This window comes from Nycticebus coucang, chromosome 3, assembly GCF_027406575.1.
Source record: "Nycticebus coucang isolate mNycCou1 chromosome 3, mNycCou1.pri, whole genome shotgun sequence".
NCBI lineage: Eukaryota > Metazoa > Chordata > Mammalia > Primates > Lorisidae > Nycticebus > Nycticebus coucang.
Window position 1 is genome coordinate 140,007,172 of NC_069782.1, and position 19,295 is coordinate 140,026,466.

A 19,295-nucleotide genomic window follows, 5' to 3' on the forward strand; every position below is an offset into this window, starting at 1 on the left:
ACTAATTTGGATGTTTGCATTTTCAGAAAACGGTTTGGTCAGAGTATAAAGATGAATTTCCCAGGATTATATTTTCTAGTCTGTATCAGTTCAGTTCACTGAGACCATTATGACAGTATTTTTACTGTGGCTAAACAGTACTATTGTTATTAACAATAACAATTAACTAGCCACAGTACTATTAGCTATAAAATAGTATTTATGTGACTTAAGGAGTGTAACCTGCAGATTTCAGATACAGCCCTAAGAAATAGACTGTCTGGGTTTTTGTCCTGTGATAATTTAAAATGATCAAAATGGGTGAGGTTCTACTTTTTGTTTTGTTTTGTTTGTTTTTAAAGGATACAGATGTGTGAGATACTTTTTATACATTTTGTGACTGATAAGTCAGGATTTACTTTTGTTTGTTTTAAGAGTAGTTTTAGATTCAGCAAAATTGAGTGCACAGTAGAGATATTTATTGTATACCTCCATCTCCACTTGCATAGCCTCCTTCAAGGTCAGCATTCCCTACAAGGATGATATGTTTGTCAGTGAACCCATATTGACACATTAGGATGACCAGAGGTCCATAGTTTACATTAGGGTTCATTCTTGGTATTGTACATTCTATGGATTTGGACAAAATTTATAATGACATGTATCTACCATTGTGGTATGTTATACAGGAATTTCTCTGTCCTCAAAATCCTGTGCTCCACGTGTTCATCACTCATCCCCCTAACCCCTGGCAACCACTGATCTTTTTTTATTTTAGATGAAAGATTGGAGGGCATATAAAGAAGATGACAACTCTTTTCAGTCTGAATGTGGAAGATGTGTGTATGTGTATGTATGCTTGTGTTTAAACTCGCACGTTTTCAAATAGAGATGCTATGAGGAAACCCTTGCTTGGCCTCATCCAAATATGGGAAAGCATTAAGTCTTATTTAAAAGTAGTCAGTGTACCTTGGAAGCAGCATAGTCTTAATGCAGATGTGTAATTGTCTGCATTTATAGTAAGCACAGTAAGGAAAACAATAAAATCCATTAGATAGTACTTGAGACTTTCAAGTTGGGTTAGCCAAAAAATCACGAAAGTAATTTTCAATAGGGGTTCATTATATATTGCTATAATCAGAGCTGGTGAAATGACTATGTATTTTTCTATTTGAAGACTATTTGGAAATGGACTAGTTTTAGTGTAAACATATTACATAAAAAGAACATAATAAAGTTCATATATTCAAGGCATGAGGCTAGAAGCTATATAAATATTAAGAGTATCTTGTTTAATCTTCAGAATTATCCTACTAGTTATTTTGGAGTATTCTTAGCGAATAGGCAGGGAAATGAGACTTAAGAGAGGGTAGGTTTTTGGCCAAATTCATTACCTCAAATATTTTCCTGGAAATGTGGTGAGAGATATATTGATTATCTGATTAATTCACCAGTTGACAAAATTGTTAAGTAGAAGATCTAAAATAAGAACCCAGATGTGTCTAAACTTTAAAGCAATGACAGGCAGCCCCTACGTTTCACAACATGATTTAAGGAATGAGGGTTTAGACAGCTGCTTTCTTGTTGCCCCGTCTCAGATATACTCAGATATTCACATTTTATCAAAGTTAATTTAATAAAGCCAATCAGTTGTAAGAATATTAACATTTTTGCCATGAGACTCAGTAAAGCTCCTTTATTTTCAATAAAGTAGACTGTAGACACTTTTTCTAAATTGACTGCTAGGCAGTTTTTTCTCCACTATTTTTACTTATGCTCTTTCTTTTGTTTGTGTAAAATAGAAAAATGTTGAGGGTAGTTTTTTTTTTTTTAGAGACAGAGTCTCAATTTTGTCCCCCTCGGTAGAGTGTCGTGGCGTCACAGCTCACAGCAACCTCCTGCTCTTGGGCTTAGCCGATTCTCTTGTCTCAGCCTCCTGAGTAGCTGGGACTACAGGCCCCTGCCACAACACCTGGCTATTTTTTTTATTGTTGCAGTTTTGGCTGGGGCCGGATTTGAACTAGCCACCCTTGGTATATGGGGCTGGCGCCCTACTCACTGAGCCACAGGCGCCACCCGAGGTTAGTTTTTTAATGTTAAAGAACAAGTTTCAGTTCACTGGAGTACAATTGTACTTCAATTATAGTAGAACCTTAAGTTGACCACCCAAGGGACTATGACAAACTGGTCGACATACAGAGATGGTTAACATAAGGAACTAGGCCTCCTGTACTGATACACCCGTGTGATGCATGCCTGGTTTATGAAAATTAGTTAAGCTTAAGGAGGTGGTCAATATGGGGAGATGGTCAGCTATGAAGGTTCTATTGTATATAGTTATTTCATTTCTTCAGCTGGCCTTGCCAATTATACTGATACCCCAGTTATTAAGTCTTCAGTTTACTGAAGGTAGAGTCTAAGGTGAACATTATTTAAAACCCACCTATCTTTCCTCATACTATGCTTGTTTCTCCTTGCACGTCTCTGAATATTTAAACAGTTTTTTTTAACCCTTCAAAGTCTGGCTCTTTCTCAACTTCTTCCTTGATTTTCCAGTTATTCCAGTATTTCTTCTTTCTTTGAATTTAAATAGAGACGGAATTTAAATGCAAGCACTTATTATATGCTAGGTATGATAAACTATTTATGTATTTTATCTCTTAGTCTTCATTATGACCTGTAAAATAAGGCATCATCATTTTTAAAATAAACAAAGTAAAGTTTAGAAAAATAACTTGCCAAAGTCACAAGCTGTTATTAATGTTTAGAGCCTATCCCAGTATTTCTCAAATGTTGATGAGCATACAAATCACCTAAGAATCTTGTTAAAGTGCATATTACATATCATTCAATAGGAATAGGGCCCAAGAGTATACATTTCTATTAAACTCCCAGAGGGTGTTGATGCTGGTCTTCCTTGACCCAGACTTTAAATAGCAAGAGCTTATTCTGGGCAGCGCCTGCGGCTTAGTGGGTAGGGTACCGGCCCCATATACTGGTGGTGGTGGGTTCGAACCTGGTCCCAGCCAAACTGCAACAAAAATATAGCCAGGCGTTGTGGTGGGCACCTGTAGTCCCAGCTACTTGGGAGGCTGAGGCAAGAGAACCACCTAAGCCCAGGGCTGGAGGTTGCTGTGAGCTTTGATGCTACAGCACTCTACTGAGGGCAATAAAATGAGACTCTGTCTCAAAAACAAACACACACATAAAACCCCAGCCTATTCTATATAATTTATTATTGACTATATACAGTTACATATTATTTTCCAATTGTTTCTTGTTTGTGTACTTTATTTCTCTGGATAGATTTTAGTTTTCTTAGTAACAAAATTTTTTATAATACCTAAACATTTAGCACTTTGATTACATGGTGGGAGGCTAAAGCTACCATGGGAAAGGTAAGGTTATGTGCTAAGTAAAGAACTGGTTTGACAGAGTTGTAGATTCCCTCAGAAATTTTATCATATAGTAAAGGATTGTATTATACAATATCAGGAAATATAATCATCTTCTGAATGTAATATTCCTAAAAGTAACAATTAAATTACTGAATAACAAATTACTTTGTTAATCTTATTATGGCATTATGTTAATCTTATTCATTTAGAGATAAGGATATAACTAAGGCTACATAGGACTGGTCACAGAACCAGTGGCAGAGCCAGGACTCAAGACTTTGGACGCTAAAGTTTCTGCATTGTAGAGGTCTTAACAGCTTTTGTGAGGTACCTCTCATCCACAGACATGTTTTCTTCACGTAACTGAGTATTTTAAAACAATTAAAAAACAATAAAAATTGGGAGAATTACCTGTTTCTTAGAAAATCTGTGAGTCTGACTACATTGGCTCCAGATTTCTGCAAAGCAACAATTTGTTAGAGCTGTGTAGTAACTGATAATTAAGGTATCACCACTGCCCCCCCCAACCCAACCAGTCTCTGTCATTTGTTAATTATAAGGCCCTTTGAGGCATTTGTGTTGGGCCTGCTGCTCTATACAACATGTCTTGTTACAGTTCTAATTCTTATACTTATTTCATTTTTTACAGAGTCTTTTATCAAGTCTCGTGAAACTGAATAGTTTGACTTTAGCTAGAAATTGCTTCCAGTTATATCCAGTGGGTGGGCCATCTCAGTTTTCTACCATCTATTCTCTCAATATGGAACACAATCGAATCAATAAAATTCCATTTGGAATCTTCTCCAGAGCAAAAGTATTAAGTAAGCTGAATATGAAGGTAAGCATGTGTTTGTATTGGGGGGCTGGGGGGAGTTAAATAGCTTCTATTTCCACTCATATTTCTGTTTTCTTCATTGGTATGGAGGATGAGTACTTTTACCTTGCTGATGAGTCTAAATTGATAATAAGAACACTTCAGGGCCATTTGTATCAGGTAACAAATACCTTAAAACTGCACATACCCTTAGGAATTTGTCCTAAAGAAGTAATAATGAACATCCATTAAAAATATAGGTATAAAGATATATATTGCAGAGCACCCTGCTTCATAGATATCAGCTTACTAATACTGATAGGGATGTAATTTTTTAAAGTACTTTATCTTCAACAGAATACTATGGAGCCATTAAAACTGATATTCTGATCTAGAAGTATCTTAAATACTGGTTGAAATAGTCTCAGTTTATTAAGTAGAAGAAAATAAAAGCATATAATAAAGCATATAAAAATCTCATAATTTTTAAAAGCTGTTTTTAGTACGTTTAATTATATGTTTATATGCATGCATATAATCAGTGTTTAGATTCCAGAATTATTTAGTTCTTTTTACTTTCTATTGTGAATGAGTTTCATGTTTGTAATGAAGTTTATTGCAGAAGGAGAAAAGAGCTGGGCATTGTTCACATGTGCAATCCCAGCACTTGGGAGGCCGAGGTGGAAGGAGTGTTTGAGGCCAGGAGTGCCAGACCAGCCTGGGCAACATAGCAAGACACCCATGTCTACCCACCGTGCCCCCCCCTAAAAAAAAAAAAAAAAAAACCATGTATATATAGTTGCATATACAGAGGTTATATAAAAAGCCAGGTGTGGTGGTGTGCACCTGCAGTCTCAGCTGCTCAGAGGCTGAGGCAGGAGAATCATCTGAGCCTAGGAATTTAAGTCTGTGCAGTGAGCTCTATTGCTGTACTCCAACCTTCATTGACAGAGTGAGACCCTATCTCAAAAAAAAGGAAAATAAAATAATTTTTAAAAGGAGAAATGGTAAAATATTTAATCCAAGGATTTAATTTGTAGGGAACAAACTTTAGGCCCAGAGGAGGTAGGTGAATTGGTCACAAATCTAATTAATGGCTGAGGTAGGAATCCAGGAATCTTAGGTTTTCCGGTTCCAGGTGTAGAGCTCCTTCTGTTATGTCATAGTATATCCCTTTGTCTTTGAGTCACTTCAACATAAGTGTGGCTCCTTAAACTCTAAACTAAATGTACAATTTTTTCTTTTGTCTATGCTTGTTCATAAATATAGTATGTACATTTTATGCTGATTCTTTGGAAATATATAAAGGTGAACTAGTGGGAATTCAAGATAATCTATAAACAAGTGTAAAATTTATTATTAATCAGTCTGGTTATATAAAATTTAGCAGTGGTAGTGGCATTAATTCCAAATGTCTATTTTGTACTATTCTACTTAGAAACACAGTGGTTCAGATGTTCTTTTATATTGGATTATACATCTTTATGATGTTACTGTAGTACGTTAGCTTGGAAAAGCTTACTGTTTTCAATAAAATAAAAACAAAACTTAGTGCTTTGCTTTAATTTTTCTTTAAACATGATACAGTGTAAACTTTTTTCTTTTTAATTTATTAAATCATACTTTGTACACTGATGCATTTATGGGGTTCAGTGTATTGCTTTGATATACAATGTGAAATGCTTACATTGAACTAAGTAAGTTCACATCTATCACAATTATACTCATTTCTTAATAGTTTTCAAATGTACCATTGCGTCATGCACATTAGGTGAGGTCCCCCCAAATACCCTCCCTTCTCCCACATGAATCTAAGAAGAATATGTTCCAGCTCCATCCAGGTAAACATAAAAAGTGTGACGTCGCCATCCTTTTGTATGGCTGCATAGTATTCCATGATGTACATATACCACAATATGTTAATCCATTCATATGTCACTGGGCACTTGGGCTGTTTCCATGTCTTGGCTATTATGAATTGGGCTTCACTAAACATTCTAGTTTTTTGTTGTAAAATAATTTTTGATCATCTGGGTATTTACCTAATAAAGGAATTGCAGGATTGAACAGTACTTTTAGTTCCTTAAGTGTTCTCCAAACTTCTTTCCAAAAAGTTCGCATTAGCTTGCATTCCCACCAGCAGTGTAAATGTGTTCCCTTCTCACCATATCCATGCCAATATCTATAGTTTTTGGATTTTGTGATGTGGGCTAATCTTACTGGGGTTAGATGATATCTCAAAGTGATTTGATTTGCATTTCTCTGATGATTAAGGATGATGAGTTTTTTTTTCATGTTTTTGTAAGCCATGTGCCTGTCTTCTTCAGAGCAGTTTCTATTCAGATCCCTTGCAGTGATTAATATAGGTCTATTTAAGGTTTCTAATTCTTTCTGGTTGAGTCTAGGAAGGTGGCATGCTTCCAGGTATTGATCCATTTCCTTCAGATTTTCGTATTTGTGGAAATAAAGATTTTTGTAGTAATCAATGAGGATTTTTTGAATTTCTGAGGTGTCAGTTGTTATTTCTCCTTTATCATTTCTGATAGACAATATTAGAGATTTTACTTTTCTGTTGCTGGTTAGGTTGGCCAAAGGTTTATCAATTTTGTTAATCTTTTCCAAAAACCAACTTTTTGTTTCATTGATCTTCTGAATAATTCTTTTGTTTTCAATTTCATTTAATTCTGCCCTAATTTTGGTTATTTTCTTCTGCTGGGTTTCAGGCTGGAATGTTCTTATTTTTCCAGTTGCTTGAGTCATTCTGATATTTCTCCCTTCATAGGTGATGCTTTTCTTACATGTGGCTGCTTACAGAATTTTCTCCTTTGTCTTAACTTTGGCAAAGTTAATCACAATGTGTCTAAGAGATGCTTTATTTGTATTGAGTCTTGCTGGGGCTCTGAAACTGTCTGCTATCTGAAGTTCTGTATCTCTTGCAATGCTTGGGAAATTCTCCTCCAAGATCTCTTGGAATAGAGCATCTGTACTTTTAGGACCATCCTCTTCTCCGGGAATTCCTATAAGACAAATGTTTGATCTTTTGGATTGATTCCATAACTCTCTCTGAGGGAATGATCAGTTTTTGCTCTCCATTTGTCTGCCTCTTTGAGCATTTGAGAACATTCAAAAGCTTTGTCTTCAGTTTCAGAGAACCTTTCTTCTGCCTGGTCAACTCTATTACTGAGGGATTCTACTGTATTTCAGAACTCCTCAACTACCTTTTTTGTTTCCTTGAGCTCTGTGATCTCTCTTCTCATTAAGTCCATATCTTTGGTGACTTTGTCTTCGAATTCATTAATTTCTTGAGACAATGTTTGGAATTCAGTTTCTATCTTTTCGTCCATTCTATTAATCTTATTTGCCATCCATATTCTGAATTCGATTTTTTGACATTGTTGCCATCTGTCTGTGCATGGCATCTTCAGTTATATCTCCTTTGGCATTTTTGGGGGGAATGATCTACCCTGGTTATTCATTCACATTGCCAGAGTTCTTCTGTTGGGTCCTCACCATGTTTATTTTCTACCATTTGGTTATTAGAACTGGTAGGGTGAGATCGAATTGGGGTTCCCAGGTAGTAGAGACAGCCCCTTACCAAAGTGCTAGGCTTTGTAATTGTGGCATATCTCCTACAACCTTACAAAAGTTCCTTACAGAGTTTTGGCTAGAGAAACTCTGGTTTGATATCAGCCAACCTCTACCCTATCCTAAGAAGCCATGGTATTAGGTTTAAATCTTGGCTGTGAAGATATACAAACAGCTGTGGTGCCCAGCCCCCACCCTTCAGTTCTTTTTCGCTACAGAACTTCGAAGGTCAACCTCAGAATGTCCCCGAGTGGACAGCCCCAGACATGAGTTCCAATTAAATTGTCTCAGGCATTGCAAACCCTGCTCAACAGAGAGGGATTTAAGAATCTCCAACAGCACAATTGGAGCCAGGGAACAATACCCCTGCCCGCCAGACTCAGTTCATACTGTTGTCCATTTCTCTGCTCACAGGACCAGTTGGAGCCACCCACTGGTTTCAGTCCACACCCAGCTAGCCCCTGCTTGCCAGACCAGTTGGAGTCAGGGGACCATGCCCCCGCCTGCCAGTCTCAGTCCACTGCCTGGCAAGCCTCTGTTCCCGGGCTTTGTTGGAGTCAGGGCACCACACCCTGCCTGCAGGTCTCCCCCATAAGCCTCTGCTCACTGCCCTGCTGGAGACTGGGGACCAGTCCTGCCTGCCGAACTCAGTCCACACAGGGCAACCACTCTCACGGCACTGTGGGTGCTGTCAGAGATAGGGGCTCTGCACCCTGTCCCACCAGACAGCCCAAACCACTGTGAACACAGTCATCACCACTGACTGGGCAAAGTCATAACCAGGGGACTGCTCCTCCTCCTGTTGAGCATCCCTTTCTTCCCATACCCTCTTTCTTCCACATTGGTCACAGATTTCGTCCTGATGGTTGGCAGGCTACACTATGCCCAGATGTCAGAAAAGACCAAACACTCTGCACTGTGCAGGGGGAAGAACTTCAGACCACCACACGAGGGGGAAAGGGTGGAATGGGAGTTTGGACTTGTGGGGGAAAATATCTGTTCAATTTTATGCCTGGCAGGGTGGTGTCTAGGTTCATAAGTGGTACCTCCCTGGAGAGAGAGACCTGGTGTTTAGCAATTCTCTCCAGCCAGGTAAAATGAGAGATCTTTTGTTCCCTGCTCTTGGGGGAGGGGTCTCCTGTCCTCTAGTCAATAGGCTTAGTACCTGAATTTGTTTTCTTGAATGCTCTTCCTTGGAGTTACAGCCTGCTGAACTTCTTTCTTGGCTTAGCTCCCCTCCTTTGTCTTCATAGAGTCCGATTCTGTCCGGTTTTTCTCCCTCTGGCCAGGAACCTCTGCTGAGGGTTGCTACTCAGTGGGCCAGCTTCCCAGAATTCCCCCGATACACTGTAAACTTTTAACACAACTTTTTCTTGACAAAATCCTAATGAAACTTACCATTTTTCTCCTCATGTGAGTACAAGCAGTAAATTTTTTTTTCTTTTTTTCTTTTTTTTCATTAAATCATAGCTGTGTACATAGATATGATCATGGGGCATCATACACTAGCTTCATAGACCATTTGACATATTTTCATCACAATGGTTAACATAGCCTCCCTAGCATTTTCTTAGTTATTATGCTAAGACATTTACATTCCACATTTACTAAGTTTCACATATACCCTTGTAAGATGCACTGCAGGTGTAATCCCACCAATGCCCCCACCCCCCTACTCCTCCCCTCCCTTTCCCCTTCCCCCCATTCTTAGGTTGTAACTGGGTTATAGCTTTCATGTGAAAACCCTAAATTAGTTTCATAGTAGGGCTGAGTACATTGGGTACTTTTTCTTCCATTCTTGAGATACTTTACTAAGAAGAATATGTTCCAGCTCCATCCATGTAAACATGAAAGAGGTAAGGTCTCCATCTTTAAGGCTGCATAATATTCCATGGTGTACATATACCACAATTTATTAATCCATTTGTGGATCGATGGGCACTTGGGCTTTTTCCAAGACTTAATAATTATGAATTGGGCTGCAATAAACATTCTGGTACAAATATCTTTGTTGTGATGTGATTTTTGGTCTTCTGGGTATATGCCCAGTAGAGGTTTTGCAGGATTGAATGGCAGATCTATTTTTAGATCTCTAAGTGTTCTCCATATCTCTTTCCAAAAAGAATGTATTAATTTGCATTCCCACAAGCAGTGCAACAGTGTTCCCTTTTCTCCACATCCACGCCGACATCTCTGGTTTGGAGATTTTGTAATATAGGCTAGTCTCACTGGAGTTAGATGATATCTCAAAGTAGTTTTGATTTGCATTTCTCTGATGATTAAAGATAATGAGCATTTTTTTATATGTCTGAAGGCCACGCGCCTGTCTTCTTCAGAGAAGTTTCTCTTCAAATCCCTTGCCCAGCCTGCGATGGGATCCCTTGTTCTTTTCTTGCTAATGCGTTTGAGTTCTCTGTGGATTCTGGTTATTAAACCTTTGTCGGAGACATAACCTGCAAATATCTTTTCCCATTCTGAAGGCTGTTTGCTTGCTTTCCTTACTGTGTTCTTGGCTGTGCAGAAGCTTTTTAGTTTGATCAAGTCCCAGTAGTGTATTTTTGAAGCTGCTTCAATTGCCCGGGGGTTCCTCCTCATAAAATACTCACCCAGACCGATTTCTTCAAGGGTTTTCCCTGCACTCTCCTCTAGAATTTTTATAGTTTTGTGTCTTAAGTTTAAATCTTTGATCCAGTGAAAGTCTATCTTACTTAATGGTGAAAGGTGTGGGTCCAGTTTCAGTCTTCTGCAGGTTGCCAGTCAGTTCACCCAGCACCATTTGTTAAATAGGGAATCTTTTCCCCACTGAATGTTTTTAATTGGCTTGTCAAAGATTAAATAACGGTAAGTAGCTGGATTCATCTCTTGGTTCTCTATTCTGTTCCAGACATCTACTTCTCTGTCTTTGTGCCAGTACCATGCTGTTTTGATCACTATCGATTTGTAGTAAAGTCTGAGGTCTGGTAGCGTGATTCCTCCTGCTTTGTTTTTATTTCTGAGTAATGTCTTGGCTATTCAAGGTTTTTTTCTGATTCCATATAAAACGAAGTATTGTTTTTTCAAGATCTTTAAAGTATGACAGTGGAGATTTAATAGGGATCGCGTTGAAATTATATATTGCTTTGGGTAGTATGGACATTTTAACGATGTTGATTCTTCCCAGCCATGAGCATGGTATGTTTTTCCATTTGTTGACATTTGCGGCTATTTCTTTTCTTAGAGTTTCATAGTTCTCTTCATAGAGATCTTTCACATCCTTTGTTAGATAAATTCCCAAGTATTTCATCTTCTTTGGCACTACTATAAATGGAAATAGTTTTCAGATGGATGTTTGCTACGTGAGATTTCTGTTTTGGATGCTTTTATGTAAAATGAGACAAATAATCCATGCATACTGCCGAAAAAATTAAAATTACAGATTAATAACACTGAGAGGTAGCATCACTATTAACACATTGGCATCTCTCATTGACACTCAAGTGGATTAGATGTGCTGATTGTTCTCTTCCAGTGCCAAGATTCCTAACACACAATGGTGTAGTAAGAGTTATTATTGATGAAAGTGTGTGTTGTAAGTGGATAGGTAGAAGCATGAAAAAGATAGTGAATAACTGACATGTAACTCTATTCAGTTTGTTCTAGGTATAGCCATATCTAAATTTTAAACATTAGGTCTGTACTTTTTCATTAGCTGTTTTATTATTACAGCAGTAAGTATATTTTTGTAATCTTTTCTTATTGAAATTCTAGGTAGAGTTTTAATGGTCTAATATGCTGTCTTATAAAGACTGTTTTTTTTTTTTTCCTATTTTATTGGTCAGAATCTCTAGAATTCCTGAACTCATCCAGATTTCCTTATGGGCTATGATTAGATGTGTCTTCTTCCATTGTATTCATATTTTTATTTGAATATTTACATTTAATTCCATGATTTCTGTACATTATTATAAAATTAGTAAAACCCAAGTCTCAAGTATTTCTTTGTATTTTCCTATTTCCATTACAAATAGCATATAGGGAATAAACTTCCAGTTAAACCTCAAATAAAAGCATAATTACTGTATAAAAAGCTTTGGGGGCTTAGAATTTTTTTTCTTTCTATATGTGGATCTCAAAAAGGGAAATAACCTTTTGTAATTAACAATTACTTTTCCAGAGGGGCAGGAACATAAGAATCATCCTTGTTCTACCTTGGATGCTGCTTTTTGTCTTTTCCAGGACAATCAGTTAACATCACTTCCCTTGGATTTTGGAACTTGGACCAGTATGGTAGAATTGAATTTAGCCACTAATCAGCTGACAAAGATTCCTGAGGATGTGTCTGGTCTCGTGTCTCTTGAGGTAAATATAGCTGAGCCTTATAATTCTTCAAACCCATCTACACTTATCTCATGTATAAAATTTCAAACCGAAATAAACAATTTTTATTCCGGTGAAGATTGTAATTAGAAATGTTTGAGCTTTATTAAACATACAACTTTATTAAGGATGACGAGGTGTTGACTTAGTCTAAGCTCAGTGCTTCTGCACTCTTCTTTAAAAAGTTAGTAAATTATCTTTGAAAGAAAAGGTCACTAAAACTTAACATCTTTTAGAATATATATGTATTTTTAACTACATCATTGTCTTACAAAAATAATTATGGTTTTCTCAGACTGGTGTTCAGAACCTTTATTGTACTTTTTCATCCTAATTACCTACCTACTATTTTATTTGCTAGTTAAATTATTTCCTTTGTTGGAAATCTAGTGTGCATATTTTATGTTCAGTCCTGTTGTTTCTATTATTTAGAATGCTGCCTTCTCATCCCCTTATTTTTTCTTTAAAATTCTTTTTTAAAATGAAAGATTCATCTTATAATTACCTTCTTAGTGAAGATTTTTCTTGGTTCTCAGTTCCTAGTTTTCATCTTTTATATTTATATTATATTTCTATTATTTTTTTAAAGAGGCAGGATCTTGCTCTGTTGCTCAGGCTGTAGTGCAGTGGTGCAAAGATAGCACACTGCAACCTCGAACTTCTGGGCTTAGGTAATCCTCTTGGCTCAGCCTCCTGAGTAGCTAAGACTACAGGTGTGTGCCACTATGCCTGGCTAATTTTTTAATGGTTTGTAGACGTGGGATCTTGCTATATTGCCCATACTGTGATCTCAAACTGGTTTCAAGTGATCCTCATATCTCAGCCTCCCAAAGTGCTAAAGTTACAGGAGTGAGCTACTGTACCCATTCAGTTTTTAAAGAATCTAATTTCTTTATTTTATTTAATAAGGTGGAATAATATGGTATAATGGCTAAAAGTGGTGCAATTCTTATTTTCTCCATCTATATTTATAGATTTAATCCACAAATTCAGCATCCTAAGCTGTGAAATAGGAATAATAATGTTTACCACATAGGTTTGTAATTAGGATTAGTACATTAAGTACAGTGCCTTGCAAATAGTAAACTCAAGTATTAACTGTTGTTATTTTCTTTGTCTCATTGTATGTATGGTAGAGCCTCCATAGTTGACCACCTCCCTACATTGACCACCTCCTTACATTGATCTCATTTTCATATACCAAACACATGCTACATGTACAAATCAATACAGTAGGCCTAGTTCCTTATGTTGACCACCGCCATATGTTGACTAGTTTGTTACACTCCCTTGGGTTCTACTGTATTTGCTTTATTATGAATTTTATAACCTTAGGGGAAATAAATGGACATAAGAAATTAACCAGAACTTTGTGGATACCCATTATTTCTTCCCTACCCTCCTAGTATAAGTATATACTAGGAGTTATAACCTATGCTAGTTTATAACTTCTTTGAGAACAAAGAGTATCTTTCTCAGCCTTCCCCCTCACCACCCCCTCTGTCAGTATCTTGCAGGGTGCCTTTCAATGTAGTAAGTATACACAAATAGTAACTATAACAGGATGATTGGGACAGTTTAGAAATTAGTTGTTATTTTCCTTAGGTGATGGTTTATAAGTGATTTTAAATAATCAGTTTCCTATTAGATAGAAATTTGTAACTGTTCAGTATCACATTACCATTAACTGTATGAATCTTAAAGAGTTAATAGTTTTCTTTTACAAAAATTTAGTTGAAGTTAAATTGCTTATTTTGCTTTCATTAGTTTTGGGTAGTCAAAATTCTATTTTAATTCCAATAACTATGGTGTTTGGTTTTTTTTTTAAAGACTAGTAAGTAAAGTATTTTACATATGTTATATAAATTAACATTACCCTTAATATTGACTGTTTGGAAAATTAACATTGCTTAACAGATTTTAGGCCACATAATGTTAATTATATAATTTCGTTTCATGAGTTGCCAAACATTGTCAATAATTTCTCATTAGGTTCTAATATTATCAAACAATCTTCTAAAGAAGCTTCCCCACGGTCTTGGAAACCTTAGAAAGTTGAGAGAGTTGGATCTAGAGGAGAACAAATTGGAATCCTTGCCAAATGAAATTGCTTATCTTAAGGATTTACAGGTAAAACATTATCCTGATGGCTTTGAGGTTATGATTAAGGTTTTTGGAATCTATTCCAAATTGCACATTTTTCTTAAGATTTTAACCTAATTGTTGGACCAGATAGCTTTAATGTTACTATAGGACAATGTGAGTTTTATGTTCCTATAATCTGTTTTTGTTTTCCTAACAAATGACAGATTTTGAAAGAAAAACTGTAACTTACTGATTCTCATCCTATCTTGTGTAATTTCCCTATTAATTTATTGTTTAGTAGGTGTATTATTTTAAGATGTATTATTTGCATCAGTTGTAGGAACTATATATGTAACTGTCTTTTATTTTATTAATCTTTTTTTAGAAATTAGTCTTGACAAACAACCAGTTGACCACTCTTCCCAGAGGCATTGGTCACCTTACCAATCTCACACATCTTGGCCTTGGAGAGAACCTACTTACTCATCTTCCTGAGGAAATTGGTATGAACCCTATGGATGCTTGATTCTGTACTAATAATTTGCTCTTGTGCATTCAAGCAGTATTTCAGAGAAATATGACAAGTCTACTGTCTTTGTAAACTGAGGTAACATCAAGCTTAAGATTCTTTTTTTTTATAGTACCAGTGGTTTGGTTGATTGGTTTTGGTTAAGTTTCCTTATGAGATGTTAGGATTAATATTATATTTGAGAATGTTTTATAATACTATATTTCCTATAGGTTTTATATATAACCTCAATTTAGAAGAGTTATATTTCTTCCAGAATTAAGCATTACACAAGCTTGAATTAAATTAGTAATGTCTAATGCTAAAAGAACATTTCCTTATGGGATTTGAGGATTAATATTAATATTCGACTAATATTAATATTTTGGAATACTTTAGCATTTTCTAAGTTTTCATGTCCGTTATTTTTTTTACTTTAAAATTAAAATTTATTTTTTAATTGGATGAATGTAAGTACTCCATATATCATATCATGTATATTTATATTTACATATGAAAAAATATATCATATGTATGATATGATACATATGTAGGGGTTTTTTTTGAACAATATTCCTTTGCATAATTTTTTAGAGGTTGCTCTTGAGATTGAAAAAATACATACCTAACTTTCCACTGTCCACTTATAGTCAGGGTTTTACAAGGTAAAATTCAAGGTAAATGTGGACATGTCCATTATTTCATATGATCAACATGACTACCTTAAATTTTAGGTAATGCAAGTTGTAATCCTGTCTTATAAAGAATGAGTTACTTAATCAAGGTCACATAGTGAATAGTATTTTTAGTGTGCTGTTTCATGGGTACTACAGGTTAGTGGTTAAGAATGGTTTTGGAGATAATAAATAATTCAAAATCTGGCTCTGTCACTTATTGACTTTGTGACTTTGGATAAGTTAAGGTATATAAACTTCCTAAGCCTCAAGCTTCTTTCTTTTTTTTTTTTTTTCTTTTTGAGACAGAATCTTACTCTGTCATGCTCAGTAGAGTAACATGGCATAGAAGCTCTTAACAACTTCAAACTCCAGGGCTCAAGTGATTCTCTTTGCCTCAGCCTCCCGAGTAGCTGGAACTATAGGTGCTTACCATGATGCCCAGTTAGTTTTTTCTATTTTCAGTAGGGATGGGGTCTTGCTCTTCCTTAGGCTGGCATCGAACTCCTGAGCTCAAGCAATCTACCTGCCTCAGCCTCCCATAGTACCAGAATTACAGGCCATGAGTACTGCATCTGGCCTTGTCAAGTTTCTTATCAGTAAAATCAGAATGATAATAGTAACTTCTCTTAGGGTTATTAGTCTTCTAACAAATGCCACTATCAAATATTCCAAATTTTGAAGTTTAAAAATTGGAAACACAGGAGGTAAATTTATACTTCAAAGTATATTTTTTCTATAATATTTAATATTTATTCTAGCTGACCTAATTTAATTGCTTAGGATATTTTCCTAGAAAGAACAAATATCCTAAAATAGTTTAAGAAGAGTTTTTAAGACTGTATAAATGATTTTTGACTTACTGCCAAATATGTGATAACTCCCTTAGGAAAACTTTATATGAAGTAATAAAATTTTCCTTACGAAATGTTTATTAATATGAGAAATTGTCAAACTGTTTACAATATAAAAGTGATTATGGGTACTGAATTTATAAAAAACTAGAGTTAAAAAATTTTTGTGCATATAGGATGGCGCCTGTGGCTCAAAGGAGTAGGACGCCAGCCCCATATTCTGGAGGTGGCACGTTCAAACCCAGCCCTGGCCAAAAACTGCAAAAAAAAAAAAAAATTTTTTTTTTTTTTTTTTTGTGCATTTATATGTGTGTGTGTATATATAGTCAAACTGTCCCAAGCAGAATCTCTGGAGATAGACCATGTGTATTTTCAGAAAGCTTATTAAGCTCGAAGGCCATAAAGGAAGAGGTTCTGATTTAGTTAATAATGGAGTGTGACCTGAATGTCAGAATTTTTTTAAGTCTCTTCAGATGATTTTAAATATGCAGCAAACTTTGAGATCCATGGTTATAGAGAATTTTAAAACTAAGTTAAGAGAATAAGAGGAAATGTGTATTCAGTATTTGTAATACCCAGGATAGCATCATGTCCAGTAGAACTTTTTAAATATTAACTAATTTTTTGAAAAAGTAATAACTGATGTATTTTCTTTAAACAGGTACACTGGAGAACCTAGAAGAACTGTATTTGAATGACAACCCCAACCTACATAGCCTCCCTTTTGAGCTGGCTCTCTGCAGCAAACTTTCAATCATGAGTATTGAGAACTGTCCACTCAGCCACCTTCCACCTCAGATTGTTGCTGGGGGGCCTTCTTTCATCATTCAGTTCCTAAAGATGCAGGGTCCATATCGTGCCATGGTCTGATACAAGTCTGCTGGTCCCACACACTGTTCAAAAATAGACTGCCATTGATGTTTCATATCTATATCTATATCTATTTATGTAGATATTGATATATATGGCAGATTTATAAAGATTGCATTATGTGTTTCTGCTAATAGAGGAATTATAGCCATTTAGATTTTTTTTAAATTCTGTACAAAAGGCTTATATAAGTTTTCTTTGCTGAATTTGATGGATGTTTTTCTGTTATGTTATCTGATATGCCAGTTTGCTTAAAACATTTGCCAACAAATTATGAAGTTATTAAATTTAAGGGACAGAGATAGTATGGTTAGAGATACTTCTCTTAAGAAAAATAATGGGCAAAAATTTTTTTGCAACTTTTCATATATATTTTTCCCCTTGCCAATTGTCATATCTTTATAGTACTGTAGGCCCCGAAGGTAGAATTTTTCTTTAACTTATTTTGAGATTTGAGATTTAAATTTTATGTATTGTTTACAGTCAGAGTAAATCACTGGATTGTTGTTATTATTACTATTTTTTTTTTTTTTGGTTTTGATTTGCTCTGTTTTAATCTGTCAAATCTAGAGTTTATATCCTCTGTTAAAGAATTCACATCAGCTGGTTTAAATAAAAGGTATTTGCTGGTTAAAACTACAGGCAAAGTGAAAAGATACAGTCAAAAATCTAGAATTTCTTTAGTTGTGCTTCTCTAATGAGTTTTGAAGCAAAGTAACCTGAAATGAGTCTTTGGGTAAAGGAGCGTATTGAGACCGTTTTTAGTCTAACTATGTTTTTTAAGTTTGGGGAACAAAAACTTGTAGCAAAAAGGAGCTTTTCTCATTCCTGAAAGTTGCAGATTCACAAGAACTAACAGAATAATTTGGCAAACAAATTACATATAAACACATTCTATATATGTATATATAATGCTATATAGATATGTATTTATTATATCATAAACTACAGTAGGTAACTTTAAGGATTTCTCCCTATCCTTGTACAATGACATGAATGTCTTTCTTTGAAAACTGCAATATATGTACGTTTCAAGGTTATTTAACAGTGTACTATGGTTTTATATCTTGACTTGCCTTGTACATCTTTCAATTTTGGAATATCTGCGTCTAAGCACAATATCTTCACACTGTGCTGTATTGCTGCTGAACTAAATGCACTTTTCCCCACATGTGGGGCACTGGCTTCAAACAATTGAGTTCAGTATCATTACTTTTAATTTCATCTTTTCTTTCTTGGTAGTAGTTAATACTGTATGGAAAAGAGGCACATTGCATAGACGTCATTGACAGCTTAATGGAAGTTCTATAAGATGTGGATGTGCTCTTTCATTTATTTTCTTTCACTTTACTGCTTTTAAGACTTGGCAGTATTATTGGTGTAAGCCAGTTTGATTACTGAGGAGACTCACAAAGCAAGTGCATTCTAGATATCATCCTAAAAACACTTCCCACATAATGAATAACTGTTAGGTGTAATTACATATTGCTGCTTAGGTTTTTTTTTCCTATTTGTTTGGGCATTGTGTTTTAAACAAAACCATTTTTGAATTAAGGCTATGATATTAAGATTAGGACTAGGTTTGAGGTCACAACTATGTAATTGGCAGTTTTATAAGGAGCAAGTAAGAAATGGAAGGCAGGTGAAGATATAAAACCCTAGAATGCTTAAATGTGCTGTAAAACTATTGTAGATGTCACTGGATTTTACCAAGTAATATCCTTTCTTATTTTTTCCATCTACTGTGGCTTTTCAGTTAAAATTTTCTTTATAAAAGGAATTTGTTTATTACGGCTCTACCTTGAGCTTGTGTGTGTGTGTGATTTTTTTTTTTTTAAATCTCGTATCCAGGTGTGTTTATATATTAAGATGATGGAACTTGAACTTTAAAGGTAGTAACTGAATGTCTTTTCTTGAAAAAATATGGTTATTGTTTCTTAAAATGAAAATAGATATAGTTTTTAAAGCATTTTGGTTTCTCTACTTTTATTTATGTTAATCTACAACAAAAGTATAAAATGATGATAATCTTACATGTAAAAGTGATGCTACACGTAAACAATATATAGCTGATGAGTTATAAAAAATTTTTAAGAAGCATAAAATATATGTCCTCTGTAAGACTACCGATTTATACAAGCCGAAGAATTTCATTACTTCTACCAAGAAACT

The 19,295-nt window shown here is 35.3% G+C and overlaps 1 protein-coding gene across 3 annotated transcripts in view; it reads left to right on the forward strand.

Moving 5' to 3' along the window:
• The window catches only part of SHOC2 (SHOC2 leucine rich repeat scaffold protein), a 108,430-nt gene extending 89,505 nt beyond the window's left edge, over positions 1–18,925 (forward strand). For all 3 annotated transcript variants that reach the window (XM_053583618.1, XM_053583620.1, XM_053583619.1), the window contains 5 exons: positions 4,027–4,215; positions 11,992–12,114; positions 14,125–14,262; positions 14,603–14,720; positions 16,915–18,925. In XM_053583618.1, coding sequence (XP_053439593.1) covers positions 4,027–4,215; positions 11,992–12,114; positions 14,125–14,262; positions 14,603–14,720; positions 16,915–17,123 — 777 coding nt within the window. In that variant the 3' untranslated portion in view covers positions 17,124–18,925. The remainder of the gene's footprint in view (positions 1–4,026; positions 4,216–11,991; positions 12,115–14,124; positions 14,263–14,602; positions 14,721–16,914) is intronic.
• The last annotated feature ends 370 nt before the right edge of the window (positions 18,926–19,295 follow it).